At 40.1% G+C, this 17,129-nt stretch overlaps 1 protein-coding gene across 1 annotated transcript in view; it reads left to right on the top strand.

Moving 5' to 3' along the window:
* LOC135486695 (uncharacterized) overlaps positions 1–11,355 on the top strand; it is a 99,885-nt gene extending 88,530 nt beyond the window's left edge. Inside the window, exons 13-15 of the mRNA XM_064769737.1 lie at positions 34–128; positions 6,156–6,270; positions 7,021–11,355. Coding sequence (XP_064625807.1) covers positions 34–128; positions 6,156–6,270; positions 7,021–7,166 — 356 coding nt within the window. The 3' untranslated portion in view covers positions 7,167–11,355. The remainder of the gene's footprint in view (positions 1–33; positions 129–6,155; positions 6,271–7,020) is intronic.
* Positions 11,356–17,129: the final 5,774 nt, after the last annotated feature.

The raw sequence follows: 17,129 nt of genomic DNA, 5'->3' as shown, positions 1-17,129 counted from the left end.
TCTGATGCCAATTTCCTTTTTTTCTTCTTTTAGCTGCCAATTTAGTGTGTCTGAGTAAGTGGTCTCAGAATACTACAACCTATATGATAGCTAGACAGGCCGGAGGAAGTAGACTTGCTAACTGCTTTGTAAGTACATCGCGTACTCTATACATGTTCCTTACACAAAATCTCATACTTTGAAGCCATTGTATATTGCAACTATCTGCGCTAGTTTTCACAGTCTGGGAGCATTTTCAGTCCAAGAGTAAAAAAATCGTATTCCCTTGTCGAAATTTTCCCGCTTCAGAAATTGTGCTTTTTTGGCTCTTTTTTATTCTTCGGTATGACATCTCTTACCAATCACCCAACGCTGTAACCAGTCATTAATCTTCCAAAATTGTGACAATGTCAGGAGGCTTTATCTACTTCTTTCCTTTTCATCATCGCAGCTCCCAACAACCATTAGCTGCCAACTCGGCCTTGCCGCTGTGAGATTTCGTCCCCTCCAATCATTCGTCATTTTGTTCAGTTGGACTTCCTGCCATGAGCATTAGCGCTATGTTGCCTTTAGCCACCTTGTGCTATCTTGCTACAAATTAGCCAAGAAGCAACATGTCGTGATAACAAACACCACCAACGAACCATCATGTTCCTTAATTAGAGAAAATAGATGATGGAGCAATTCGCCCATGTCTCTCAACATGATAGCATGTGGGCAAATTACTTGACAATTACCCCCACGGTGCTTTCAGGCGTCATGGCAGCCTGAAAAAGCGCAAAAACTGCTTTCCACGTTTTTCCAGGCAAAAGATGATACAGATTTGTCATTACAATTTTGTTTAGCGAAGACAATCAGTTAACCTTTTTTTGTGATGGAAATTTCATGTTTGGGTCATGGATAACTTCAGGCGATGGAAGCATGATGTACATTTTTTTCTGACAAAACCATAATATGCATTTGTATCAGTAGGCGGATTAGGTTTCGGTTGATGGCGTAAGATCAGAACAAGCGCAGAATACGCGAGAATGTTGTCATTAGCTTTTTACCATTCTAATTCACATACAGATAAAAGGCTGCCTGCAGTAAGTTACAATCCCTTGCAGAAGCTCCTACAGTCATAGTTACTTACGGTTAATCAAGGTAGCTCCGCCAACTGGTTTCAAGCTAAATGACGCCATTTTCTGTTCTTTGCACGGAACTCCGGCGTCACGAATTCTCTTAAAGGGACAACTATCATTCAAAAATGGCTTCAAGCTGGACTCTGACTTCTCCAAACATTGACAAATTACTAAACTGCAATAAACAGTGCTACACTAGAATGGACAATAACCGTAGGCTTACCAGGAAGTCGCAAGGTATGGCAGACACGCACCGCGCAACACTAGTGAAAATCATTTATTCAGCTTTATTGTGATCACATGCTACATGTTGCGGCGCATCATGGGCATCAGTATATCACGTCCGAGTTGTCCCTTCAAGGTTTCCATGCGTTGACAGTGAAATGGAACCTAAGTCATCTTGTTATAAAGGGCTTTGCCTCGTGATGAAAAAAGTGACTTTTTAGATACCTTAAAAGTAGCCACAAGCAACCCTGTAAGCTAAACTTCAAGCTACACTGTCGTTGAACCACCCTTCGAACGAATATCACTAAAGGAAATTTCGCAACCCTTCGGCCATCGTGGTTTGAAATTACAATAGGTATAACCTGTTAGCTAATGGAACACTACTAAAGAAACCGAATGGACAGCAGTCTCGCTAATGGCTAACTTGTACGGCCAGTTTTACGACCGTCAGTTGTTACTGTGCTAAATTAAGTATACCATTCTTTCTGAAAAACAGTTTCGTTCATCTCCTTTTAACAAACAACTCAATGTGCTAGACCGTAGGGCCTATTTCATACGGTATCTTATTTGATTAGATAATATGGCTCCGAGGCATAGCTTATACCTACATTGTAAAAGCAAGCGTTTTATGTCTCTGGGCCAACAAAAATGTCAGTAACTTTAGCATTTTGCTGGTTCAAATACCACGAGAAGTTTTGTGCGTCCACAGTACTTGATTTGTCTGCACATCAGCCATTTGAGCCACGAAGGATTTGATATGACCATTCGAAGGCAAATGGCTTTGGCCTATAATTTTGAATTACATGCGTGGTGTGATTTTGACATACGACTATATGATCCGTTTAGGTGCAGAATTACTCGATAATCGTAAAAAAATTCACCACTGTCATATCAAGAAAATGGAGAACAGTCGACACCAGTCTTCCTTCTGATGGGTATTGTGATATCTAAGACCGAACACGGCGCATCTTTGACAGACGATAGAAATAATTGGTGTTGATGGGATTGGCTTGCTTCCCGCCAGGCAGGAAGTGGGAGTCTGCGTGTCCCTAATGGCGGCCTCCTGTGCCTCTGTCCATACCGAGGAAGGATGTCGAGTAATTACGATCGCGATGTCGTCACATAATGAAGGGCGCTGTGGTCGGAGTCCAATTACACACCGGTCATGGTGTCAGGATCTTCTGAATAGAGGGAGATTAAGGTGTCATCTGTGCATGTAATTGCTTTGGCAAATGGACTGACTCGAGTTTCTTCATAAGGATCAGTTACCTGTTGCGTCGAGGGGTCTTATATCTAGAATATATTTTTCAACCTTATAGGGATATCAGCCAACTCAAAAGAGCACCCCTAGAGGAATGTCAGGGCAATGAGAAACTCTTTGAGGCTGTTCACATGCTCAAAAACCTACAGTGAGTTTTTTTCAATCTGGTGTCTTAAATATTTCTCTGGTGCATATTGCGTCAATAGCTGAGAAACCCTAAAAGTTTTTTTTTAAAGTTCGAAAAACTTTTCTTGCAATGGTATTCCTTATCAAGTATAACAACCTTTAAAATCAATGCGCACAAGTTCAGGTTTGCTACTGTTCGTCCCTCGTCTGTTCATTGATGTTGGAAGTATAATCCCAGGTTACTGTAAAAAAAGGGCGGCGAAATTAGATTTTTATACGATTTGCTAATAAAGGCTCAAGTGTCATCTTATGTCTGACTTTCCAGCCACAAATAGTGGGCATTGCCTTTCCTCATGTCAACTAGATGCCCACAAAAAAAATCACTGGCAATAACACTTTGCAATGATTGCTGCGAGCAACACTTAATTAATGTGTCTTTAGTAATGGTCTTCGGGTTCATTAATAACAAAAAGCATCTTGCAATAAGATACCGTGTAATTGAATATGAAACCCCCATACTGAGTCCTTCATTTAGTTTTTGACACTTTTTGAAAGTTCCAGGATTTGATTGCGACACCCGATCTTTCCATTCGGATTGAAAGTGCTTTTCCATTACAATTACTCGCAGGAACGTCATTAGAAACTGTGCGGAAAAACTACTCGAAGAAGCGTTGAAAAAGCCATCAGTCGGTGCCTGAGGAGAAAATAGCAATCAACTACCAAAGCTCCGAGAGGTTTAAGAGCATTCTTAAGAAAATTATGATGTTTTATAAAACGTGCAGTCAGAAACAAACACGATAGCAAGTGTTACAGCTAAAGCCGTATAATTATATCTATACCTGCGGAACTGCACCCGATATAATTGCAGGGAAAGTGACTTAAGATGGCCTCCATCTCGTGCGATAAAGCACCAATATACCTTCGATCTGGTTTTAATACTCTATGATTTCACTGGGGTATAATTATGACCATCTCGTAGTCCATTAAAAGCCCAGTTACGCCGAAATTTCAAGTTTACACTGTAATTTGCCGATCTGAATTGGGTCCTAAATTGAAATCAGTCAGCGAACACTTTATAGTATCATTTTCTGCTCAAGAGTGGCTTCGATCCACTGCTACGGTGGAAATAAATTTATCCCCCCCCCCCCGAGAATTAATTCTGCCTAATAAGTACATGTATACGTTTAATTGTAGAATTTACTTCTCAATGATTTACAGTTAGAAAGACCATGCTATGTAGGTTTAAAGGCCATATATCAAGGTTTTTTGCCATTTTCTGCTGTAAGACGATTTCAAAAGTGTACCTAACACTTTATACAATACAGAAAACCAAATGCAATTAGCTCCATCCATTTTGAAGATATAGTCAATTATGTGTTTGACAACTTGATTACCTAATCAGGCTAGCAACTGGCTTGTTAGAGCCAGGCGGCGGGTTCAGCAAACGTTGTGATGTAGATCAGGTTATCTGTACATGTCATGCAATCATAAAAGCAGGAGGGCCTTAATTAATTATGCACACCTGGAAGTAATGTGTTTCATTCACTATGGTGTATTGTGTGGCTCCGAATTGTGTCAAGGATAGCACAAAGAACGATCGAATGACGGATGGGACCCATTTTCATGAATTTCCAAAGCCAGTTGAACGAGAGAGGAGGAAGCTGTGGATTCGGAAGTGCAAACGTTTGGAGTGTTGGAAGCCTGGGCCTTCGGCCAAACTTTGCAGTGATCACTTTATCGATACGGATTATCACATGAAGCCGGATATCTGCATCCAACTGAATATTAAATGCCACTTGTTAAAAACAGCTGTTCCAACCATGTCAATTGCATTTAATGCCCGAGGCTGCTGAGGTCGGTTGTTATACATAATGTGTAGGCCCTATTGGGGCCTGTGATACCGCATAGTGTCTTCTTGTGTTCCAGCCATAGCAAGGTGACAGCGACACAGGTCAGTGTCAGTGACAGCCACTGTCAATGACAGATTATTGTCATCTGACATCTAGGCCTATCTAACGTTGCACGGCATTATATCGTCACGTCAAGATGATTGTGCATAATACCGTCACTTTTCAATAGTAGTTCAGCGTCATGACATAACTGGCGATACAACACTGACGAGGCAAAACAATATTGTGCAACATTAGTCTGTTCAAAAATCATACATGTTATGCATCTGCAACCGTCTATCAATGTCTTCTTTGCTATATCGGCAGGTCTGCCATGCAAATTGATTAACCACAAATTCTAATCACTTTTGTCCGAATGATCACTCTCATTATGATCTAGTGATATTAATGGCTCGAACATGTACGGCTCAACGTTTAAATATCCTTCTGTATCGACCAAAACATCCTCAAATTCACTGCTCTCACTCTCTGAACTGTATGCGGAAGCCATCTTGCTTTGTTCTGACTGACCTGATCTACGTCATCAAAAAATCCCTAGCGGCCACATGTGGAACTAATCTAAAGTTGTGTGTGGTGGGAAATTCAAATAGTTTAAAATTGAAAATTGAAATAACTAAATAATGACTTTATCATTAGAATTTTTTTAATGTCTGGGATCTTGTTTTTTTAACCCTCAACATATTTCATGAGTATCAAGCATGTTTTCAAACCTTGATATATGGCCTTTAAGATTAAGAGAATCCTTTCCAAAAAAACAACATTGGTTTTAGATCACACTGCTGTAACATCGGATAAAGTCCCCATAAGTGCACAGTCATATCCTGTTTTTCAAGGAGTTATAGATATAGAGACATTGCTAAGTACGCAATGTGTCTTTGTGCCTCTTCATTCGAAAACGACCACAGTATATGAACGTGTTTTATCATGTTGCATGAAGCAGCATGAGCAAAGCTGATATGAAGCCAGGTACTGCCCGAGGGTTGACATAACCATATTAGACAAGGATCTATACTGAAAGGCATCACCAGCAACAGGCTAATTAAATCAGTAGGAAGATGGCGATGGAGAAAAAGACCTCTCAGGGAGCATCGATCTGTCATACACGAAACTTTCTCCTGCGGACTTCATAGTGACAATATGATTACAAAATAAAAATATTCTTTTTTAGAGTTCTTGAATTTTGATATTTTGGCTCTTTTGACCGTTTATGCAGTTAATTATACTCATCCAACTGCTACAATAATCCAATTGAGAGCAAAATTGGAGAGCTATCAATCTTATGAGTTGTATGTTCTGAATAAAACACTTCTACACCAAGGGTCGTAACAAAACAAATCCTGAAAAACACCTTTTTAATTTGAATTTTTAAAAGTTTCTTCTTATTGATCATCGCCGCGAAAGAGGATCAACAAAAACTAATTTGAAAGAAAACTGACCTATATATTGCGCTTCAGTGCCCCAAACAATGCAGGGAAAAAAATTACCAATGTTACAGAAGGCACTAATATTCTTTTGTTTCCATTTTCTTTTCAGAGCTTTAGAAGATTAGCGAATCAAAAGATCCAGTTTTCCTTAGACGTTCATTGTAACATGGGTGCACCACTTTTGCTGAACCAGCAGGTGCATTATACTCTCAGGAAGGATCCAGGTAAATAAAAAATTGAGATTGCCGACCATCTACTGTAAATTGGCAAATTGTCGTACATGTAGGCCTACCTCTCAGTTTTATTTTTGTGTTTCGCGAAAATTTCCCGATTTTCATTTAAGTAGCGGATTATGAAATTTCTACTGTTTTTCCAAGTGAAATTTTTTTTTCGCGATTTCTATTTTCATTAATCGATGTTATTTGCGAAATTCACGAAAAAAAACCTTCAAAATTTGATAGTTCACATCTAAGTATATGATTACAAAGATCTTGATACGAAGCTTGGCCAGACATTTCATTTCGTCATCGTCAAACTAATAATATGCATGTTTCCCAACCCCTACGGACGACGAAATACGATGTACGAAGGTCTGTGGTGTCTTTAAGTCCTCCACCAATTCTTATGCGCGACACTCGTAAAATCTTAGTAGCACGAAGAATCGGGCAACACTCGAAAAACCGTCGTCGATGAAATATATTTACATGTACATACATGTACTACGTACTTCGACGTTCGCAGCTCTTCGTAAGGGTTACGAAACGTGCCTGATATAACAATATCTCCATTATCATGTCCAATGAACATAGCAGTGTTAGACCATTCAGAGTTCGTCAACTTCTTGGCTATACAGATCTTCCTTGACCGGCCGCCTCTTCAGTTGCGCAGCCCTTTTCCTGGATGGCGATTTTGGCTGGCATTCCGGCGCGGTGAGTCTCCCCTTTCTTTACATGTATCAAATCCGTATATTCCAGGTGACTGCAACACAAAAGTGAACATCATCCGTGATCCCGACGGAAGACAAACAGCCGGCAGAACCCAAGCTGCTTCACGATTACACGTTTCTGTGGTTACCATGTGTCTCCCCATTCTACTGCTGATTGTACCCAGACCAAGCTAGAATACCAGGGCTACGCTTACACCTCATATAAAATCCTGTTCCATCAGCAATGCATTCAGATCAGAGTGCTGATTTTAAAAGGGTTCGCTCTCAAATCCGGTGTAACGTTTAAAATGTTACCGATATCCCTGTCTTTCCACACAATATTTGAGACTTTCACTTTTTGATCGGGGGACATAGGAAATTATACATGTACTCTTGCTAGCATGCATAAACGAGGAGAACAAACAGAATCGGAATCGCTTAAGAACATTTCACATCGGTGACGAGTGGCCCAGGAATTACAGTCCGGTTGTATCTTGAGTTAAAAGCGGATAGTGGTCACCTTGACAGGTCAATAGAACAATTTGTGTCCTAGATCCTTTCTGCTAGGGACGGGGGTATTCCTTAAAATGCGTCATCACTTGAAACAATGTCCCCAATAAAAAGTGTTATACCGTATCATGATCAATTGCTGGGGTCCTAGGTGTAAGCAGAGCTATTTTCTGTTGTTTGGTTGTGGCCCTGTACAGGGCCTATATTGAATGTTGCCTAATGTGCTATTTCGGTGCGTATTCTGTGACCCCTAATTAAGGATGCTCAAGTGAATCAATCAATCAATCAATCTTTATTTGGAATTTTACCGAGATTTTTGAGGCAACGAAAGGATACACTATTACCACCGTCTGGGATCTTTTAGATCAAGTCACCCCATTCTTCTCTTTTTTCCAAATACATTCAATCAAATCTTTATCCGAGTGTATTTTAGAAACGATCCAGGACCTGCTATGGGAACATATGACATATCCAGCCGTGCTTTTAATTAGCACATAACGATTTTATGCCTTATCAACTAGTACTGTCGTCTGATATTAATCAGAGTGACACTAAAATGATTACTAACATATTTGGTGTAAATAGTATAGCTGGCAAAAAATAACAATTTAAGCAACTTTCGGTATACACCTTGGCTGGGTTGTTCAATGCCACGTTTTAGCTTCACGGAATCGATAGATTTAATTTTTACCTGAAGGATTTAGATAGGATTAACGTTTTTGAGGATACTTAATGTACGGTAACCGTTACGGATAACGTGAATGGTGTGCATTTGGACGACCGGGCCCTGGTACAATGGCTGAGGTGCTTCTTGTAGAGGAGGAACCATTATGTTTAGTTCCCTATGGTGCTATGTCAAAGAAAATGTTCATGGAGAAAAATGGATCATAGCTAACGTTAGAGGTGTTTTTTTAGGCAACGTGTAATATATCATGAGCAATCAGTTATATAGATTTGTTAGGTACATGTAATGTAGTACAGCAGAGCAAAATTACATAGTGTTTTATCAACACTAACTCTGACCCTCTCGAACTAATGGAAGTGCCGCCAATCGAAAGTTTACGGTATTTACTTTTACCTAAACTGCAAAAATGCACTATGCTTTTTTTCAAAAACAGATAAAGTTCTTCAAAAAGAGCTAAGGATTGACACCGTAATTAAACCAGAGAGTGCATAATTTCAGTGCCGATTTGGTAACCCAGATGTTCGATTACTTTGAAAGTCATTGGATAGCAAAGATCTTAATGATTTCAATTTCGCTGAAAAAATGAAAGTGACAACCTCGATAAGTTCTCCCTCCATTTTTCTCCGTGCACAGCTGATTGTTTTCCATTTTGTAAATGAAACCTTTGCTTGGCTCTTACCGCAGAATCGGATCGTTTTGCCTTTGTACATTCCATTACTTCGATCTTGTACATACTATACTGGTAAGAGCCAGCAGTTCGACTATCGTTGTACTTATAAACTTTTTCTCGGGGGAATATAGACAGCGGGTATATACCTTCGGCCGAATAATTGAAGGGCCTACTTTTCGAGAAAATGTACATCATAAAAAGAGTTCAAAACAATGCGTTTTCATCAGATGAATTGTATTTTACTCGGTCATCTGAACGTGGAAATGTGGGACTTTATACATGTAATTAGAATGCATTCATTTTCAGCAATACTGTTTTCATATTTGTGACTTTTTTTCCTCGATCGTCTCTGTCATTTTTATCTTTTATCTTTTGTTGGAGCCTCATGATGTCTGTTTCTGTAAACTGCCAACAATCTTTGCGCAAATTTTTTTAATTAAAACTTTCATTTCGCGGATTACTAAATTTCTTTTAGTTTTTCCGATAAAAAATACCTTTCGCAATTTTTATTTTCGCAAATTTTATATTTGCAATAGCGCGAAAATAGAACACCGCGAAGATTTCGCGAGTTACAGTTGATTCTGAACAGTAATCATAACGCACTAAGCCAGGGATGATTCCAAGGCCATTCCAAAGTCTATATTCTCCCTTTAAAGAAATGATGCTAGTCAAGGTGTTTATTTGTGTGTTGGTTCATCACAAGATGTTTATATCAATAAGTTGTACATACATGTATTTTTGTCCGAAAAAGACCATAAGGAAGTTTGAATTATGTGTCGTTTCTGACATAAAGCCACGAAAACTGCCTAGAGTAAATAAAAAAAGACAGTATATCTTGGAGATATATCATCTGTTTACAATAATGTAATTAATTGTTGTTGCATTGAAACAATATATCTATCGGTGTTTTTACGTCCCCTATTCTAGAGTATGGCCCATTATAGAGTATGGCACTTCCATGCCGATAAAATGGTATTGTATAACATTGTAATGAAGTCCGTCGCCGAGAGGGTACAGATCATCGAAGATTGGCTTCCTGGATGTCATCACGTTTTTGGGGAATTCGAGATGAGTATGAGGAGGGAGGGGTGATATTTCGAGTTTGGAAATTTTGACAATGGTATCAAAATGCGTGGCACTTTCATATTGCATACATAACATTAAGTAATGATTAAGAGCTAATCTATACCTACTTGGTAAAAATCTGTACTATGTATGCCTAGTTTTATCCTCGATAATCTGAGATAATTGTTGCACCTTCCTTAGAAGAGCGATGAAGAGTTGCTTGATAATCACTTCATTTGCTTCTTCATGCAAAAATGAAGATCACACTTAATAGTACGCACGGTGCCGTTCCATTTTCATGTCCTCGTTTTTTCCAAACCACTCATGGAATATAGCCGCTGGCTAATCACGTAATATTGTAAGGCATAATAAAGTAGCATCTTTGGAGAGTTCTGCATAATTTTTACTTTACTTGTATGATATACACATACACGTAATCTTGTACTGCTTAAGTGCGAGGAAGAAATAGATAAAGAAGATAACTGGCTGTATTATATAATCCTTGAAATGGCATATCAGCTTGAATTGGAGGCTAGGTTATATTCACATGGAACGCCGGTTTACGTTGTCAACTTTATAACGACCGAGTTATTCGCAATGAGTGAGTCTGCAATTAGCTTCACGATCGCATCGCCTTTTACCCTCATTTCATATTATGCCATTATATCAAGCCGGTTACGCTTTGGCGTGCCAAAATCTGGAAAGGTACTCATTCAGTATTGACCGGAAACAAATCTGGAAGTTTTGTTCCAACTTGTGACAAGTGAAAAGTTTTAACACGCGAACCGTAACATCGTCCATTACGTTTATCTCGCCGGCATTAGGCTTATCGAACAACATGAAAGCTGTTTTAGCGGGGTTCGATGTTGGAGAGATTTGCCCTGAAAACCCTTTGACAGCAGGACAATAGAAATTTAGGCCTAGGTGAAAGCGGGCTTTGTTTACAGACAATAGACGTGTAATTATGAATTACGAAATCGGCAATCTTTAACAATCTATCATAATTAAGTTATTATGTACGATAGTTTTCCTTTAAATCCAAATGGATCACTTACAAAAAATTTGTTCGTCACGGCAGACATGTCCAATTGCTCTTTGCTTGTTGATGGCCAGATGGTTCAAATTTCAAATACGAATGTGAACCAACATGTTTCGAATTTGTGTTGATTCTTAGGGGCTTTTGATTACATGTAATACTCCTAAAGCAACAGCAGCCTTTAGCCACATTGCACCACTTGTGTTCTATGCAGTTTGCTGTTAATCCCACTGACTTTATAGAAATGATGAACCATGTGAGTGCAGTGTACTTTCAATGTACATGCATCTCGAATAGTTTTAAATATATCGCCATTTTGAACGGTGTCGAGTTCATGTTTTGATTTGGAGATATAAATTGTATATATTGCTGCTGCCTTATTTTATTAACCTTTGTAGATAACGTGCACAAAATCTGTCATTTGAATGAATAAATTTAATTGTTTCTAAACATATCTTCTTGATTCCTGCATCGCTTCTCCGTCCTGTCCCCGGCACAATAAAGAACACCCCATGCAGTGTGATGAAATGTGATGCCCCTAGACTTTGGATGCCCCTACTTCGCAGATGCGGATTAATTAAGGTGCATGTTGAATGGTGCAACTTAAGCTTAACTTTGGTCAATTTTAAAGGACGCAAAAAAGAGACCTTTCTATCCAACCGAAATGAATCGACCAATCCTATTTACAATATAGATGTTTTGTCATTTAACGTGTATTTTCTGGAATATGCTCTATAACATGTAATGTGGGATACCAATCCAAACATCATTACGCTCGCTCGTGCTCCGTCACATTACCTCGGGGCGGGATAGCAATTTTGCCTTCCGGTATATGGTTTTATTCCTATTATCAATAATTTCTTTATCAACAGTCATCTCCACTTACAAACTTCAGTTGTCCATGGTTCTTCAGCACCGCATTGACTTGAACCATAGGCACTGCATGTCACACTGCTGCCATACTGAGTGGGAGGCTGTCGGACGCTGAAGGTATCAACCGCCCCAAATGGACGACGAGATTGTTTAGGAAAAGTCCGAATACAATCCTTTGAAGTGAACGCAGTCGAGCATGCTAAATCTGCCCATGATCGACCATTTATGCATACCAGTACGCGATTCGCTATGATTCAGGGAGAATAATTTTCTGCTTTTTTGGTGAGATCAGATAGTACAAGACAGAACGTTTTGTTTCTGTTCACTACCTAGACATAAACGAAATAACCATCGACGACATCTGGCGTTTCCTTAGCAATGGCAATAGTGGAAACGGTCCGAAGATGAAACACTCAAAAACATTGGACTGGTCCTCAGAGAGAAGTGATGTAACTTTATGTAAAGTGGCTCAGCGACGTCACCGAAGGGCGCTCAGATAGTGAGGAAGTGGTATGGGCATATTCTGGTAAATGCCTGATAAACCGTCTAAAAAGACGCGTCTTATACGAATCGCAACTTCAAACTGCCACCAAGGATCACTTTAGCCAATCGTCCCGGCGTGAGAGATTTCGAGAAGTTGCCATGATAAATAGCCAGCGTAGACGATAACAACTTTTGAAAATTCTTAAGGACACTAAAAAAATCGTTGAATTGTTATAGTTGAGGTAATCATTGTAAGGTAAGCATCTTTTCCTTTCGGGTTCACATACATATTCACCCGACTGGAGGTTACAGAAGAGAGCTACTTGCGTGAAGTGTAGTACATATCATTGCAAAGATGCACGTAGACCAGTTGACCACATTCTCAAGAGAGGAAAAACAATGTAGCTTCTACAAAATCTCTAACATTAATCAGGACATCACAACATGGATTGAGTTTATACTCAATGTCCCGCTACTGATTTTTATCGGTTTTTTAGGTTTGCTCGGCAACAGTCTGGCCATCCTTGTCATTTCAAAGGAGCGACCCTTTACATCAACGTCAGTGTTACTGGTAGCTCTTGCGGTCGCTGATAATCTCGTGTTAATCGCAAACATTCTAGATCATACATTTCCAGTAATAAACTACTATTTTGGTGCATTCGTTCAGTATAGGGAATTTTACGAAAAAGCAGCTTCCTACTTGTATATGTTCGTATGGTTCGCTAAAACCACGTCGATTTATCTAACAATCTGTATGGCTATAGAGCGCTTTGTGGCTGTGTGCATACCACTGAAAGCTGCTCTGATTTGCACTAAGAGAAGGGCCTGCCACGCCATTTGTACTGTCTTCATTTCATCTTTCCTCTACCGTATTCCGCTTATGTTTTGCTTTGAACCGTCATTCGTGTTTGATAAATGTACTGGAACCCAAAAACCTTCGCGCGTACAAACGGATTTCTTGTTGAATCCATATTTCCTAGCAATTTACATCCTTATACTCCACACTCTTATTAATTCATTGCTACCAAATATAACCCTTATAGTAATTACCTTTGTCATACTTCGCACTTTGAAACGAGCAAATGATAAAAATCTTTCTCGTAACGTGAGGCACGTGAACGACCAGATGAGATCAACAACAGTTCGTGTCATGGCCGTCGTGGTGGTGTTTGTTTTGCTGGAGACGCCAGGTGGCGTATATCAAATAATGGTTCTTATTGCTGATCATTCAAACGTTTTTGCACTGCAAACGGAAGTTGATTTTGTCGTCAAGAAAACCTCATATCTTTTGAATACATTGAATTCATTTGTTAATTTCTACATTTATTTTCTTACAGGACGTAGTTTCCGGCGGACAATTTGCCGAATATTCAATATTACTCGCAAATGAAATTATTGCTTAGTTACTAAGTGTGTTGAAACGCTTATAATTGTAGTTGCAATGACTATTGCAACATATTTGTCTAAGTGAACGCCGTGTCAATTTAAAATGTGAATGTTATCGAGATGGTTGAAGAGAACGCAAACCAGCACCAACCCTTTGAATTTACACGCATAGCTGGTGTTCGGTGGAGGCAATTACACACGAATACATTCAAAACAATGAAATTTCACTTGATATTGTTACATTTCTCGACTGACGTCATCCATGTTTGCTACCAGGCTGAAATTTAGAACGTCGACACAGATCCGCGGAACCCATCATACAACTCCTTTATGCACTGAGCCTGGTACATGGAAGTTGATCTTGGTTCAAGGTTCAAACGAGCGGTCATCATGAAACAATAAGAACAACACGGCAGACTTTTATGTTTGCTCCTCTCCTGTTTGATTACATGAAGTAATCTATTTCCGGAAAATGTTACACATTTTATTCTGAATTTCTAATTGAGCATCCGCGCAATGCGTCGTCAATGCATCGACTCGCGCAAAGATGATTGCTGTACGACAGTCCACATGACCCAGTCTGGAGTGAAATCCTAATAGAGTGATAAAGCGGTCAGATTTAGATTTTTCGTCTTCATTTTGTTTGGCAATTCAACGATGGGATCTATTACTGTACAATGGATGGTGGCTGGGCATCGGGCAGCTTGGTTATGATATGGCCTCAATAATGCCAATGGCCCTCTAACTAACCAATTAGGAAGATACCCGATCAGCCAGTTGTCGACAATTTCGGCGAGTAGTCCGCCAGTTCAGGCGGAAACCCTCAACATTCGTCGATTCGACTGTACGTGTGTGCCATGGAGATACATGTCCCACAGTGTATAGCTAGATCGGGGAGTTCACGTATCTAGATCTAACTGTGGTGACACGTAATCGAACGTTCAGCATTTCACACACGCTAACCAATTGACAGGGAGTTGTTCATCGATGAAATCAACAACGAAATGCGCCGTTGTGTACTTTCGCACAAATCTATTTCCAGAAAAACAATCCCAGACAGATGTTTCAAATTTGAATGGCGAATGTGAACCGATATGTTTCGAATTTGTGTTGATTCTTAGGCTGAAGTTACATAGACCTCACGTTTCATCCACTCACGACTCATTTGTCACTTGTCATTCGTGAGCTGATGAATGGACATTGGAAAACCTATTGACCTGTTCTCATTGAAGTGAATTTTGTAAGTTTTGCCCGCATTCGTCGCCTCACGTCATTTCATGTCATTTCACGCGTGAGGCGACGAATGGACATGTTCATTCTTTGTGAAATGAGCTGGCAAAGAAAGTGGACGTCCATGTGCATTTGTAGTGATATCATCTTCGAAACTGTGAGTATAGCTACTTTTCGGCATTTTCATTAGTTCACACATTAACACAATAGCTAATTTCGATTGGAAATGAGAAACAAAAAATGCAAAAATGCAGCACTTTAATGTACCACATTGTTCTCGTCCGTCGCCTCCGCTTACGTTTTCTATTCTCCATCAGGAGCAGCATGGCTGCCATCTCTTCTTCTTCTGAGACCATGTGCGTCGCCGAGAAAATCCAAGTGACAAATGAACGAGCGAAAAATGATCTGTTTGTAAACCGCCGCGGTCACTCGTGACAAATGAGGAGTGACACGTGAAAATGAGCCGTGAGTCGATGAAAAATGTGGCGTGAGTAGCTCATTCCTATGTAACATCAGCCTTAGGGACTTTTGATTCATACTCCTCAGGCAAAAGTAGCCTTTAGCCACATTGCACTATTTGTGTTCTATGAAGTAGTTTGCTGATAATCCCGCTGACCGTATATAAATGATAAACCATATGAATGCAGTGTTCTTTCAATGAAAATGCATCGAATAGTTTTAATCATATCACCATTTGAACAATGTCGAATTCATGCTTTGATTGTATGTATTGCTGCTGCCTTATTTTATCAACCTTTGTAGATATTGTGTACACAATTTGTCATTTGAATGAATAAGTTTACTTGTTTCTAAGCACATTTTCTTGATTCTCGCATCGCTTCTCCGCGCTGTATCCGGCACAATAAAGAACATCCCATGCAATGTGATGAAGTGTGATGCCCCTAGACATTGGATGCCCCTACTTCGCAGATGCGGATTAATTCAGCTGCATGTTGATATGGTGCAACTTACGCTTAACTTTGGTCAATTTTAAAGGATGCATAAAACGAGACATTTCTTTCTACAATATACATGTACGTGTAGATGTTTTGTCATTCCACGTTTATTTTCTAGGATATGCTGTATAACATGTAATGTGATATACCAATCCAAACATCATTACGCTAGCTCGTGCTCCATCGAAGTCCCTCGGGGCTTGAAAGCAATTCCGCCCTCCGGGATATACGGTTTTATTTAAATGTCTTTGTCAATAGTCATCTCCATTGACAAATTTCTTTTGCCCAATGTTCTTCAGCACCGGGACCGATGATCGCGTTCTCATCAGAAAACTGACTTGAACCATAGGCACTGTCACACTGCCATGCTGAGTTGGAGGCTGTCTGGCGCTAGAGATAACAACTGCCCCAGAAATAGACGACGAGATTGGTTAGGAAGAGTCCGAATAGAATCCCTTGAAGTAAACGCAGTCGGGCATGCTAAATCCGCCTATGATCGAACATTATGCATACCGGTATGCGATTCGCTATGATTCAGGGAGAATATTTTTATGCTACTTTTGGTGAGTTCATCAGATAGTACAAGACAGAACGCCTTCAATATTGTGATTTGTTTTAGTTCACTGCCTACACCAAAAGGAAAAAGTCATCGACGACGGCACACTTTGCAGTGATGACACAAAGAGAGCAATTTGGGGATATTCCGAGTGGTGTGACGTCACCATGCGTGTTCGAAGCGAGACCTACTTATTCAGTTGTTCTTTGGAACGCACGGGCGCAGGACGTTCGTCCAGCTCCCTGCGGCGGTTCGACCTGCCAACTAGGATTGGCAGTGCCATGTAAGTATTAGAACCTTGCGGTTCGGGTGGTAATCTTTCAGAAGATAGACCACAGTCGGTTGGGAATCGTTAGATTGCCCATAGTTGGACCTTTCGGAGGTTAACAAATTGGATGGCGATCTTTGCGAAGATGGGCCATTGATGGTGGGGAGCCTCGGGATTGCCCGCGCATACTGGAACCGTTCGGAGGTTTAGTTTTGGAATGGTAATCTTTTCGAAGATAGGCCTTAGGGATTCATACTTGAACCTTTCGGAGGTGAAACTTGGATGGCGCTCTTTGCAAAGAGGGGCCGCAGATGGCGGGGATCATCTGGATGGCCCACGCACACTGAGAACCTCAAGAATAGTGACCCAGTTTCGAAGGCGGGGAAATGAAGATTATTTGGCTCGCCCATTTTTGAAACCATTCCGGTTTTTCTTTGCTC

The sequence above is a fragment of the Lineus longissimus genome, chromosome 4 (assembly GCF_910592395.1).
Source record: "Lineus longissimus chromosome 4, tnLinLong1.2, whole genome shotgun sequence".
In the NCBI taxonomy this organism is placed as follows: Eukaryota; Metazoa; Nemertea; class Pilidiophora; order Heteronemertea; family Lineidae; genus Lineus; species Lineus longissimus.
This window is presented reverse-complemented; position numbering and strand designations above follow the sequence as displayed.